Genomic DNA, 14,694 nt, shown 5'->3' with positions numbered 1-14,694 from the left:
TATATATATATATATATATATATATACACACACACACAAATAGATGAGACATGAAAGAGTTGAAGCACTAGTACTATAGGCCTAGTGCTCCTCTCTCGCTACTAACCAAAAAAAGCTCTAAGGATTTGCATTTTCATTCCATTCTTGACCCTTCGTGTCTAATCCTGCGCCAATATACGTGATCAAATTAATTAATCCATTAATTTTGAGAGAGAAAGAGACTGATATGTTAGAAACCGCAGATAACCTCTCTGTGCGGTTGGCAATCGCCTCTCTGATCAAGTCAGTCACATACTTGAGGCCACTTTGATCAACTCTATATCTTTTTTTAAACTCACTGTCTTCATACACATCGAATATATGCAGTCTTGGACGAAAATTCCTCGGGCGGCGAACGCGGTGTTCTTGTTCGTCTGCCATGTTTACAGTCTGTGACTACCGCTATGAGGAACTTTTAAGTACTTAGGAGACCCCTCCACCACTCTTAAATCTCGGCCTGAGATATGAGTACTCATAGCGCGTAAGAGGCTTCGTAAAATTCTCTTAAGAATTTTCATAACTTTAAGAGTGTTTTAATGATTTACGAGTACTCTTAAGGATTTGCGAGCTTTGATAAATACGGGCCCAGATCTTCACCAGGAATCCAAAATACGAGAAAGTCGGGCAATAGGATTATACCTTGCACTGCAGAAGGAAACAACCTTCCTGTGGCACGAACAAAAAGCATCCGAGGAAGGTAGGGGTAGCGACACATACTTGTGTCAGCGTTGCCAAACATCTATTATGGTAACTCAAGTGAAAAGATCTTACCTGCAGTGTTGGTAATACTGACTTAAAATTTCCCACTAGTGGGATTGGTAATTGAGAGCTGTATGGGCTTATTAGGATTAGGGATAATTCAGGTGTTCAGGGAGTTTATTGCAATATGCATAAATACATGAACCATACATTCAGACTCATATAACTTACTTCCAACTATATATAAAGTTATCCCCTAGTAACCCATTGCTCCCTAAACTATCAATAACAAGAATAAACACAAATAAATGTAAAAAGACAAGTCTCAAGAAAAATGGTAAGCTACTTTAATTTACTCTTATATCCATATATCTACCAGAAATTCAAACTTACAAATTCTTACTTCAGTTACATTTGTTGCTATAAAGCCATCACCACTGATCCTCGTAGCATATCCAAATGTGACTATAATTAAAATATATAATGCTTCCATGTTAGGTTATGCCTATTTACATACAGGCAGTCCCAGGGTTAAGGTGGGGGTTCCATTCCTGGCAGGGTGCTGTAAGCTGAAAAATGCCTTAACCCGATTCATTCTAATTATGAAGGGAAGAAGTAGCAACAGCGCTGTAAGTCTGGGTTACAGAGCGGTAAACCAGGTTAACAGCACCATGAGTCAAGCCTCTCAAGTCTGGAACGACTTAACCCGAAACCTCATTTAACCCGGGGACTGCCTGTATGGCTATTCTCTCATCTATTTCTTCAACATTTATTGAAAATGATATTCCATCTCCAACTCTTTTTCAACATTTTGAGTACTCAATTGATCTGTTCTAAAGATGCTGATATAAACTCAGTGGTCTGGTTAAACTTTTTGATATTAAACAACTGAGTGTTCCAGTTAGTTCAAATGCTTATTGTGGTTTTATTGTACAAAAAGTGTTTTATGGGGCTTTTTTATTTTCATCCCTCAATTATCCAGATTCACGTTATCTGGAACTCAACATTATCCAGACACAACCGGAAACCAGGGACTAAAGATTTATATTGAAATATGCATAAATTTCAGAAAAATTGAAATAAACTGCTCTCTCCACTGGTTGGCAATGCTGCATAGGTCTAAGTAAATGTTGGTAATACTGCTTATACTCATAAACAGGCTGACATAAGGTTTGGGGATGGAAGGCCAGGGAAAGAGCCAGGGTGATGAGCAGGGAGGCTTTAGGTTTGGGCAGAATGGGAGAGGAGTGATTGGTATTGCTGCGCTGGGAAAGAAGTGTTAGTAATGCTGTTTACAGGAATGAGGATGGAGAAAGTGTTATTGGGAAGATGGGTGGCTGGGGTAGAAGTTAAGGGGTTGGGAGGGGGTCAGAATGCCTTGTGGAATGAGTGGAAAGGGGTAGGCAGGTGTTTGACTTCTTTACAGCTTTTTTTGTTTTGATATTGTGTGAGCTGTAATTATAATTTTACAAAATAAAGCAAAATTAATTAAGTTTTGTGTAACTTGGTAAAACTTGAGATATCTTGTAAAAGAGGCCCCACAAGGGGTTGTACATAGTCATTTTCAACTTCTCATGGAAGGTATGGAGAATCTTTTTGAATATTTTCTTACACCATGTGCATTTGCATGTGTTAATCTTTCCATTGGTGTGTTTTTTTTCTTAAATTGGCTGTCCTCAAAGTTTGCCTGGTCTGGGGTGCTGCATATATTTTTTTTAGCCTGGCTCTTACAGGTTAGAGAGTACTATACTGTAATGTTCATTGGGTTTACGCAAAATAAGAAAAAGAAGTTTAGTCAGTAATGTGCTGTATTGTGTGTTGCAAACAAAAGAAATAAAAGAGTTCCTTTTTGTTAAGTGTATTTATCCTGTTTATTTTGTTACACATGGGAAAATAAGTTAGCTAATTGCCTTTTGCATTAGGTTTTTAGTTTAAAGTGTGATGCTCTTCATTTATAATCATATACTAAAGCATTTACAATTCTGTATGTGAAGTTGACAAGCTAGGGAGAGCAAGGGCACAGATTTGCCATTTTACACCCATTAGTTTTATTTGACCTTATCTGGATTTTGATCTTCTCCAACAGAGCCTTGGCTCTTTTAAACCAGATAATTGAATGATTACTGTATATATATTCAAAAGAACTGTAGAATCTAATGTATCGCTTACCTTTAGAATGACAGCACTTGTATCCCAAATAGCAGTGTTTTCAACTACCACAAGTTCTGAATCTGTAATATTAAGCTTCAACTCAAAGGGTATCTTGTTTGGTTCTTGAATGAGATCATGCTTTGTCATCACACCAGTAGACTCTACCATTGGATTCAACCTTGGAGTGTTGGCCCGAACCAGCCTCTCTCTAGTGAATCCTAAGGGTGATTGTGACCTAGGAGACTGGGTAACTGGAGACTGATGCTGAGGTGATTTCAAAATGGGTGTATGAACTGGACTGAACATAAATGGACTAGCACACAATCCTTCCTGAACTGGCGTTCCTGAGCCACTTAACTCTGCTTCTTTACCTGAGAAGTACCAAAATATACAAAAATAAAATGACACCAAATAGGATACAAAAAATGTTGAAAAAATTAAAAAGTAAATTTGTAGGTATATTCAAGTAAAAAAAAAAAGTTCTGGAATGCACGAACATTTCTTTTCATAACTGGATTATTGCATATGCAAAGCTTTGATTTTATGAATCACACTGGCAAGCATGTAGTGCAGGACCTCCACCATGTTAATCCAGGATGTTTATCTCAAGGATACCACAAAAACTGGGATTAAAACATAAAGATGAGATCTGTCCACTTAAAAATGACCTTCCTGATGATGTATTACATTATGAATTTCTTGTAACACAAATTATGTACCAAGTAAAATATATATTATTACTGTTAAATACTGTAGCAAGACCACTTTAAAACTGAAGACAATTTTGCAAATAAAACAAAGTATTACATTTAGTAATAAATAAATATTTATATGGTGTATGTAGTATTACCCTTCATATAGATCATAGCAAAAAGAGAATCAAGCCATGATTACTACTACAACATAAAAAGAATAACAAATATTAATTCACAAAAATATTTCACAGCAACCAGGACAAAACATCTACAGAAAACAAAAGAGGGCTGATTACTAAGAAGGGCTACAAGTAGTCGCAATCTCCTAGAGTAAAAACATTGGTCACAGGAACAATACAAGGCCCTATTATCAACTACAAGTTTTTTGAGGAAAGACAAAGATGACACTAGATAATCTTTGAATAACAAACCAAATGTATAAACAAAGTTATTTGTTTATAAGTAAAAGAATTTACTTATAAAAGATATGTTAATCAGACTTCATTGCTAAAAATCTCACAGGTTGGTCTCCTCACCAAGAAAATAAGTTTAATTTCTAGCTAATGATTTTGAATTTAAACAATAATGTGGTCTAGCTACAAATTTAAAATGCCAAAACTGTATGCAATAGCAATAATTTGGAGTTCTCAAAAGGGTGTAGCTCTCATTATTAAAATAGGCCATAACTTACCTGCAGGCATTGGGTTATCTGGCCTCTTGTATATGAAGTCAAGCACTTCCATCCACCAGTCTAAAATTCCCATAAGACGCATATTGTTTAATAAGATAGTGAACCTGGTTACATCTTTTGTGGACCTGTTGGAAATATTAATTTTTTTCTAAATACAAGAAACAACACCAAACAAAAACTTACATTCTCTGAAATTAAAAAAAAATTTATAGCTCCTATTGGTTTACAAAAAATAACCTAAATTTCAATAAATGTTGATAAAGCAAATGAGCTACTACATACATACAACAAAAAAATATGTACAGTTCCCCTGTATTCATGGGGGATGGGTACCAGACACCCTGCCCACCCCACTAACCCCCATGAATAGCTAGGCCCCGAAAACTGTTGAAACCCATATAAAAATTATTAAAATTGCTGAGTCGCAAGTCGAACATTGACTGTGAGGAGTCGGACAAGCATGACTGCAAGAGGGGCATGGCTTCATCAACTGTAGAATGCTTCATCATAGGTCAAAAGGCTGAAGAATCACCCCATCGATGTTGAGGCGACGAACTGCTGGAATCAGACGACAACTGTGCACTAAAAGATACACCTTTCTAGTGGCGTTCAGTCTAAACCTGAGCTGGCACTGCAGGATCAACAGAGGAGGCGACTACAGGTGGGCAAATCCTACCAGTCTCCCTCGGACCTCCGGTGTCTTTTCCCCAGTGCAGTGGAGCGGGATAGAGACCTTTGTCTAGGAGTATTGAGGGATGAGTAGCCACCACCTCCACTGCACAACACTTCACTGTACATGGATATATTCATGATAATGAAAATAAAAGGCTGGTGAAGATATAAGACAGAAGTGAGGAAGCCAAGAGGGACAGAAGAAGGAGAGAATTGGCCCCAGGTGTTGGGAAGTGGCAGGTGACAGGTGGGGAGTGAGAGGAGAGTGCCTCACTGATTTGGTATTCTCAGTTACTAATTACTTTTGTGAAAATAATCTATCGGTAATCAATTGCTAACTACTTTATATATCTTTATGGGACATTCTGGCATCTACGCACAAAAACATGCATAAAGTGTATGAATAACATTAGCATTTCATATATTCAGACATGTATGTTCTATTTAAAAATAACATAAATGTAAGTGTACCTTCTAAAATAAAGATAAATTTATATAAAAAAGTAGATATTATAATAAAGTATTAAAACAACTCTGACTCCATTGTAGAACAATGTGTTTTTATTCTCTAATTAATGTTAAAAGAATAAAACAAATATAATTTTTAAATAACCAATTACTAAAAAGGAAATTATTAGAATTTTCAGGAATTCAAAGTAATCTAGTAATCCAAACGATTATGCGACACATCAGTGGACTCAAGTGGCCTGCCCTCCAGTCCGCCAAGCAAGCTGGAGGCTAGCAAGTAAGATGTATAACCTTCACGATTGACACCAAAAAAAATGCCTCTATACGCCGAGGCCATGTAAGCCTTCTCTATAATGTTCGAAAATACTGCAGAAGCAAAAATGGTAGTCTATACTCAGCTGAAGAGAACATATTTGTCTAAGGCACCTCCCCAGCCAAACAACACCATTCTCTCCTTTCTACATTTAAACCTCCTCCACTCTTTGCAAGAAAACAAAGGAGGAACTGAATGAGAAATACAAAGTACAGGAGAAGGGACTAAATAACACAATAGAAGATATAAAACATGGGCTTACAGCCAAAGCACATAAGATTCAACGGTACATGAACAGGAATAAAGGATACCGACAAAATACTCTTCAGAACCAACCAGAAAAGACTACTATACAGCCAACTAAGAGGAGAAGAAAACCACCAGGAAATTCCTGAAGCTGAACCGAGTAAGAATGGGAAAACTTATGGAGCAACGCGGTATCACACAACAAACATACAACATGACTCCAGGAAGTCAAGGCAGAAGAAATGGGGAGAATTAAACAAAGATTTGCCGATATCAAGACAGACACAATCAAACACCAACTAAAGAATATGCCCAACCGGAAAGCTCCAGGTCACGATGAAGTCCACGGATACTGGCTCAAAATCTTCAAGCCCTAAACCCACGAATAGCAGAACAATTCCAGCATTATATCACAAACCACCATGTGCTCAAATGGACGACCACAGGGAGAACATCCTTAGTACAAAAAGACAAGAACAAGGGAAATATAGCAAGTAACTACAAGTCTATCACCTGCCTATCAGTAATGTGGAAATGTATCATCAGTGGAAGTCTATACAACTACCTAGAGCAGCCATCCTTAACCAGGGTTCCGTGAGATTTCATGTCTTATTTAATTACTTCTTATTTACATGCTGTTGAGCCACCGCTTCCTGAATAGAGGCTATGATGGGAGCTGCTACTTCGGGGTCCACGTATCCTGTACTCTACCCTCCAGGGAAGATCAAAGTAGCCATCTCTTGAGAGAGTATGTATGGCTTTGCCTTGCCTACATTACGCCCGAAGCTGCCCACCCATACCTTGAGGGTGGAGAGAGCAGCATCCCGAACAGACTGCGCCGCCTGTAAGAGAAGGCTAGTGTTTACCTCAAACTTATCTTATAATACTATAACTTAACTTATAAGGTATATGTTTGATATATATATTACAATGATCCACCCTGTACCTCCATGTAAACGCCGAAGAGGCACTTACATCAGAGGAGACACGTTCCACGAGATCGTAGCAGGAGAAGCAGTTCTCATGATGCCACACTATCGAACCCTCTAGTTGGACTGCGCAGGTGGCGTGGGTCCGGCAGACGTCGTGCCCACAGGGATCCTGAAGGACGACGTTGCAGCCAGTAACCAAACAATGGGTGGCCTGTAAAAGGAATGATACATGAGTACCATTGTTAACCGACTGGACAAAGTCCGTGGTTGATATTTCATAACACTGGAGTGTTCCGGTTTTGTAGGGTTATGCCCGACTCGGCTGCTCTTGCCATGCACCGTGCTGAGGACTCCGGTAGAAAAGTAGCGGGTAGTTAGCTGTGTTTCCGGTGATACCGGAGAACAAACAACTACCGAATCGGGGTAGCTACTATTTTATACGCCGGAGAGGAGTAGTCCAAGCAGGTACCGGGCGAGATTGGAGAGTCCGGGTGTGGTGAGGCGGCGGAGCTCTGTGGTTCCGTAAAAACTTAAATTAACAAGGGAGGGGTAGCTCCCTTGGGAGCGTATGCTTCAAAAAATTAATACTATAAACATATTAACATTTATAATAACAATATGAAATAATGTAAGCCAGTCGGAGGCTGGAGCTACCATAAAGTCATTACCCTCAAGGGCTCCGGCTATGCCGGAATCCTATTCCCTCCATGAGGAGAGGAGGGTGTGACTAAGGGCGAGGTAGATGTAGAGCCCAGAGAGCCGAGGAGGGCTGAGCTCACCCGAGCCTGGTGGCCGACCGAGGCTGGGTAGAGCGAAGCTCCTCCCCTACTCTGGGTTGATACCAGCTGAGTAGCGCCACCCACACACTGTGGGCCCCCCCTTCACCCCCAAGAGAAAACTCGGATCGGTTGTCAGGGACAACGTGAGCGAGATATCAACCCACCTGAGTGGGAGCTCATGGGGGGGGGGGGGGGGGGGGTGGGGGGGGAAGCGGTAGTGACTACGCGATCGCCTGGACCCCTCATGGTTGAGTGGACCCACGAGGTGAAGAAGGCCAGGCGAAAGGAAGGCCTATAGGCCGACCGAAGCCGACTCACAACAATTAGAATAAATGAAATAAATTGAAATAAATTATGTACTAAACACGGGGGGAAAATGAGAATGAGATAAAATGAGAGAGGAATGTCCTGGAAGGACCAAGTACGACCAACCGGTAAGGGTGGTCAAAACTTGGTAACTCCTAGGCAGCTGGCTTAGTGCCGTTACAAAGATTCGTAGGACAGGCAACCAGGGTAGGCTAGGACTAAAAGAAAGACTACCATAGACTTATAAGAACTAACGAGGTAACCTAACCAAAAGCAACAGCATAAATGAAACTGTAACAGTAGGTTCCAGAAGAGCTATAAAACAGGAACACGTGCTTGAAAGAAACCCCCGTGCAAGCACATGATCGTCAAAAAAGCATCACCAATAATAATAAAAACACAATCATATTATAATACTGCTATAAAAATTCGTGTTCACTAGGTATGGAAGACCACGTGAAACCCAAAATGAGGAGACACAAAGGGGCACGCTGTAATGGCGGCTCGGGGCCGAAACCGCGTTCAAAAAACCTAAATAATTCGGTAAAAAAGGCCAAAGGCATTCCCTAAATAATGTCAACCATAATAGCAGTACTCAACTTGGATGCAGAAGCAGATTGATGATCCATGGTGAAGTAAAATTCCAAAAAGCGAGAAACACAACACAGCAAAAGAAAACGCGTGTGCAGCGTAGTAGTGCTATCAAAGGAATGACGTCACAGGCGCTAGGTACACGGTAGCAGGTAGTGAGCCGTAGGTCGGCTCCCCTATTCTTGAGGTTTTTTGATGTAGGAGAGGCTAATTGGAGAAGAACCCATGGTAGTGGTTTCACTCACCCCAGAAACCATACCGACGCCTTTTAATAAAGGTGAGTGAGCCAGAATATTCTGGCATTTAGCGGTTCTCTGGTATTATAACAATATTTTACCTTAGAAATAGTACTAAAGGAACCTATTTCACGGAGCGACACGGCCAAGCCCAGAAATTTACTATTTCTGAGAGGGAACATCTGTATTATTACCCCAGGAACCCCTACTCCTCTTTGCACGCCCAGGACTAAGATAAAACAAAATTTGTCAGAGTAATCCCTGTCCATAGTTGGATGCAATTGGGTATTCAATGCCCATACCTTTGTATAGACAGATTTAGGTGTTCAGTGGGGCCCCCGTATTCGCATTCTCTGGATTCGCGGACTCATTGATTCACGGATTACTCTCTGGACCATATCTACCCATTAATTGTGGGAAATTCGCCTATTCATGGGGTTTTCCAACAAAAATAATCACTAATTAGTGTATTTAAATGCTATTTTAATCAATAAATACATTTTTATGATACAAAAATGATTTACTAATTTTCCGATATTAATATTGATTAATACTATATTAGTAAGTTTAATAAGATTGACTGATATCACATAAAAATAATTCTTTCTCTCTCTCTCTCTTACAGAGATGTATGTTTTTTTGTATGATAGATAAAGGATTCACTCTTTTCAAATAATAATATTAATGTAAATAGCAGTAGTAGCAATTCATTAAAGAAAATACTATAGTGAATTAGTAAGATTTTAGTTTTTTAATTTAAAAAAACTTATGTAAGAATGAAGGAAATCCCAGTCTTCTCTCTAATTCCAGGTGCTAAAATTGTCAAATATATACGTAACCAGAGGGGGAGGAGCTGTTGCCACTATGTGTTCCTGTAATTTCTCTCTCTCTCCTCTCTCAATCTCGTCTCTCTCTCTCTCTCTCTCTCTCTCTCTCTCTACTGAGAGACAAGAATTTGTATATGTAGTACATGTACTACATGTTTATTAATACTTTCAAATATGATAATAATATTGATATAACTGTAATTACAAAATTCACATCATGTGATAGTATTTTAAAGAAATACAATACTCTATCCATTTCACTCTTTTAAATAAGGATAACTCTCTCTCTCTCTCCCTCTCTGAGATGAAAGAATTTTTATGGCACTAGTATATAATATGTTTATTGATATTTTCAGTTGTTAATAATAATAATACTAATAATAATAATAAAACTTTAGTTACAAAATTTGTATGTGGTAGTATTTTAAAAAGATAAAAATAACCTTTCCATTTCACTTACGTAAGGATAACTTCTCTCTCATAATGAGATGAGAGAATTTTTTTGGTAGATGTATGTTTATTAATATTTTCAAATAATAATAATAATAATAATAATAATAATAATAATAATAATAATAATAATAATAATAATAATAATAATAATAATAATAACCCTCTTTTAAACAAGTCTTGTTGAAAAGGATTGCTGCATCAGCTCCATTAATTTAGTATAGAGACTTCTCTATTTTCCTTATTAAGGATTTCTCAATGTTGCTGAAACTGGCAAGCAACGTGCCAAAGGGGATCGTCAAATCCCGTATAGTCATATTGAATTATCTTTATTACTCTCTCTCTCTCTCTCTCTCTCATCTCGTCTCTCTCTCCTCTCTCTCGTCTCTCTCTCTCTCTCTCTCCTCTCTCTCTCTCTCTCATGTTTTGCCCAGATCTGCCAGGGCATGATCACAGCAATGGTTGCTGGAGGACTGAATCTTGGTGGTGAGTCCTTCTCTTTATATCATGGTCGTGTGGGTGCTCATAGATGCTCCTGCAGGACCTGGAGGCGTTGACCTTCTCAGGTGTGTTCTACAAGTCCTTCATGCACCACGGATACAAAGAGGAGGAGATATACATCATGAAGATTGTGAAAAAGAACATCACCTCCGTGGAGGAAGGGAAGAGGCTCTCTTTTATAATCTATTATAAGAACCAAAGAACAAGAGACCTGGTTATGAGGAATAACCCCACCCCGCCTGCAAGAGACCCCCTGAAGCAGAATATCATCATCTACCGGTACACACGCCCTATCCAAGGATGTCCTGGAGTTTATATCGGAATGACAACGTTACGACTGTCTAAGAGGATCTCCTGTCATGCCCAGAATGGTGCCATCAAACACGACGCCCTCACCGCCCACCAACAGCACATCATGCGAGAGGACATCGTGAAAAATACAGAGATAATCGGAAGAGCCCCTGATCAGCGTTGCCTACGCCTCCTTGAGGCGTTATTCATTCTCGAACAAAAACCCTTCCTAAATACGACACAGGAACCCTTCCTGCTGCCCACCTGTGTAAGGAAAGCCCAGTCCCCCTCCAGACAATAACACCAGCGCCCAGGACGGGACCAATATTGAAGAAGTTGGAAGAAATACCAGGAGTGACGTCACCAGGGTCGCAGCCAATAAAAACCTGGCTCCAGGTGACGCAACACACCCGAGATGGTCAACGCGCCTCGAGCGTTTCCGACACCTGGCCGCCAGCCAATGAAAAGTTGAGCATCCCCTGGGTCCTGCAGGGTTATCCGTGGGTGCCCGCACAACCATGATATAAAGAGAAGTACTCACCACTAAGATTCAATCCTTCAGCAACCATTGCTGTGATCATGCCCTGGCGATCTGGGCGAAACATCAGAGAGAGAGAGAGAGAGAGAGAGAGAGAGAGAGAGAGAGAGAAACTTGTAGTAGTAATAGCATTAATAAAGAAAATGCAATCTGACTACACCAGATTTAACAATCCCCTTTGGCACATTGCTTGCCAGTTTCAGCAACATTGAGAAATCCTTAATAAGGAAAATAGAGAGGACTCTATACAAAATTAATGGAGCTGATGCAGCAATCCTTTTCAATAATAATAATAATAATAATAATAATAATAATAATAATAATAACTCAAGAAAAGAGGCAACAAAATCAACCATCTGATGTTCATGGACGACATCAAGCTGTATGGTAAGAGCATCAAGGAAATAGATACCTTAATCCAGACTGTAAGGATTGTATCTGGGGACATCAGGATGGAGTTTGGAATAGAAAAATGCGCCTTAGTCAACATACAAAAAGGCAAAGTAACGAGAACTGAAGGGATAAAAGCTACCCAAGAATGGGGAGCAACATCAAACACATAGATGAGACGGGATACAAATACCTGGGAATAATGGAAGGAGGAGATATAAAACACCAAGAGATGAAGGACACGATCAGGAAAGAATATATGCAGAGACTCAAGGCGATACGCAAGTCAAAACTCAACGCCGGAAATATGATAAAAGCCATAAACACATGGGCAGTGCCAGTAATCAGATACAGCGCAGGAATAGTGGAATGGACGAAGGCAGAACTCCGCAGCATAGATCAGAAAACCAGGAAACAAATGACAATACACAAAGCACTACACCCAAGAGCAAATACGGACAGACTATACATAACACGAAAGGAAGGAGGGAGAGGACTACTAAGTATAGAGGACTGCGTCAACATTGAAAACAGAGCACTGGGGCAATATCTGAAAACCAGTGAAGACGAGTGGCTAAAGAGTGCATGGGAAGAAGGACTAATAAAAGTAGACGAAGACCCAGAAATATACAGAGACAGGAGAAAGACAGACAGAACAGAGACTGGGCACAACAAACCAATGCACGGACAATACATGAGACAGACTAAAGAACTAGCCAGCGATGACAATTGGCAATGGCTACAGAGGGGAGAGCTAAAGAAGGAAACTGAAGGAATGATAACAGCGGTACAAGATCAGGCCCTAAGAACCAGATATGTTCAAAGTACGATAGACGGAAATAACATCTCTCCCATATGTAGGAAGTGCAATACGAAAAATGAAACCATAAACCACATAGCAAGTGAATGCCCGGCACTTGCACAGAACCAGTACAAAAAGAGGCATGATTCAGTGGCAAAAGCCCTCCATTGGAGCCTGTGCAAGAAACATCAGCTACCTTGCAGTATAAGTGGTACGAGCACCAACCTGAGGGAGTGATAGAAAACGATCAGGCAAAGATCCTCTGGGACTATGGTATCAGAACGGATAGGGTGATACGTGCAAATAGACCAGACGTGACGTTGATTGACAAAGTCAAGAAGAAAGTATCACTCATTGATGTCGCAATACCATGGGACACCAGAGTTGAAGAGAAAGAGAGGGAAAAAATGGATAAGTATCAAGACCTGAAAATAGAAATAAGAAGGATATGGGATATGCCAGTGGAAATCGTACCCATAATCATAGGAGCACTAGGCACGATCCCAAGATCCCTGAAAAGGAATCTAGAAAAACTAGAGGCTGAAGTAGCTCCAGGTCTCATGCAGAAGAGTGTGATCCTAGAAACGGCACACATAGTAAGAAAAGTGATGGACTCCTAAGGAGGCAGGATGCAACCCGGAACCCCACACTATAAATACCACCCAGTCGAATTGGAGGACGGTGATAGAGCAAAAAAAAAAAAAAAAAAAAAAAAAAAAAAAATAATAATAATAATAATAATAATAATAATAATAACTGTAATTTCGAAAGAAAACTACTCTTCCCTTCGTCTTTCTATGTATCAATTTCCCTACCTTCTCTCAACTGAAACGCTTGGAGCTCGGGAAGCTGTCAAATATGTCAAGTAATGTGACAGGAGGGGAATAGTGCCATATAATGGTCAAGGATTTTAATGGTTTTTATGCAATTTCTCTCTCTCTCTCTCTCTCTCTCTCTCTCTCTCTCTCTCTCTCTCTCTCTCTCTTACTGAGATGAGATCATTTTTATGGTACATGTATGTAATAAGTCTATTATTAAAATTTTCCAATCCAATAATAATACTATATATGTAATATTAATACTATATAACTGTAATTACAAAATTCATAGGTGACTATTTCAAATACAATAATCTTTCCATTTCACTCTTTTAAATACTGTAAGGATAACTCTCTCTCTCTCTCTCTCTCTCTCAGCAAAAAGAATTGATAAACAGACAAACAGATTGTTCAGTCCTCTCTTTCTCTTTTCTCTGGAAAAGATATATGTATGTATTTCTGGGCTCAGTTCGTGTCGCTGCGCGAAATATCCTTTAATCCATTATTTCTAAGGTAAATGTACTAACACATACCAGAGAATAAATAAAATAAAGAAAAGGTCAGTACAACTGACTCGCTCACCCTCCAAGAGGGTGTCGGTATGAATACTATGGCGAGTGAGACCACTACCACGAAAAAAAAAAAAAACCCGCTTGCCAATAGAAATCTCCCACTACAAAATCCCCACAAGAGGGGAGCAGACCCACAGAGTGGGCAGCAACTACTACTACTCCATCCCATGCTGCCGACTGCTGCGCCTCTGGTGGCCATCCTTTTCAGTTAGCGCACAGCGTATACACGTGCCCTTTTTTGCTCTGTGTTTTTGTGCCCCCCCTTTTATTGGATTTTATTCATCATGGAGCGTACAGCCATTGCAGCAGCTAAGTTAATTGTATCAGTGTTTATTGCTATTTGGGTTTTTTTGTTTTTTCCGGCCTTGAGTCAGTATTTGGCCGTTTTTTTAGGTATAAATACGAGCTCTAGGTCGGAAGCATGGCAGCATGGTTCTGCCTCGTGGCGGGTTCGTTCTTGGTCTTCCATACCCAGAACCTTCCCTTACTTTTACGCTCTGTTATTAGTTATCCTATTTAATTTAAGGGTACAGCCTACGTGGTTTATGTCATGCATGCATGTCTTTTCACCTTGTGTAGGCACCTTCCATCCAGACCCTAGCCACAGCTCTTAGTATCGGCCCCGGCTAGCTTTGAGTGGTAGACTTTCTTTCGGGTTAGTCGTACACTCCTGGATTTTTCCTCCTA

The 14,694-nt window shown here is 39.9% G+C and overlaps 1 protein-coding gene across 4 annotated transcripts in view; it reads right to left on the bottom strand.

The window, feature by feature from the left end:
• The window catches only part of LOC135216276 (intermembrane lipid transfer protein VPS13D-like), a 999,641-nt gene that overhangs the window by 522,815 nt on the left and 462,132 nt on the right, over window positions 1-14,694 (bottom strand). For all 4 annotated transcript variants that reach the window (XM_064251439.1, XM_064251442.1, XM_064251440.1 and 1 more), the window contains 2 exons: window positions 4,276-4,400; window positions 2,908-3,260 (listed from right to left, as the gene is read on the bottom strand). In XM_064251439.1, coding sequence (XP_064107509.1) covers window positions 2,908-3,260; window positions 4,276-4,400 — 478 coding nt within the window. The remainder of the gene's footprint in view (window positions 1-2,907; window positions 3,261-4,275; window positions 4,401-14,694) is intronic.

Source organism: Macrobrachium nipponense, chromosome 6 (assembly GCF_015104395.2).
Source record: "Macrobrachium nipponense isolate FS-2020 chromosome 6, ASM1510439v2, whole genome shotgun sequence".
Classification (NCBI taxonomy): domain Eukaryota; kingdom Metazoa; phylum Arthropoda; class Malacostraca; order Decapoda; family Palaemonidae; genus Macrobrachium; species Macrobrachium nipponense.
The sequence above is the reverse complement of the archived record's forward strand: the minus strand, read 5'-3'. Positions and strand labels throughout refer to the sequence as shown.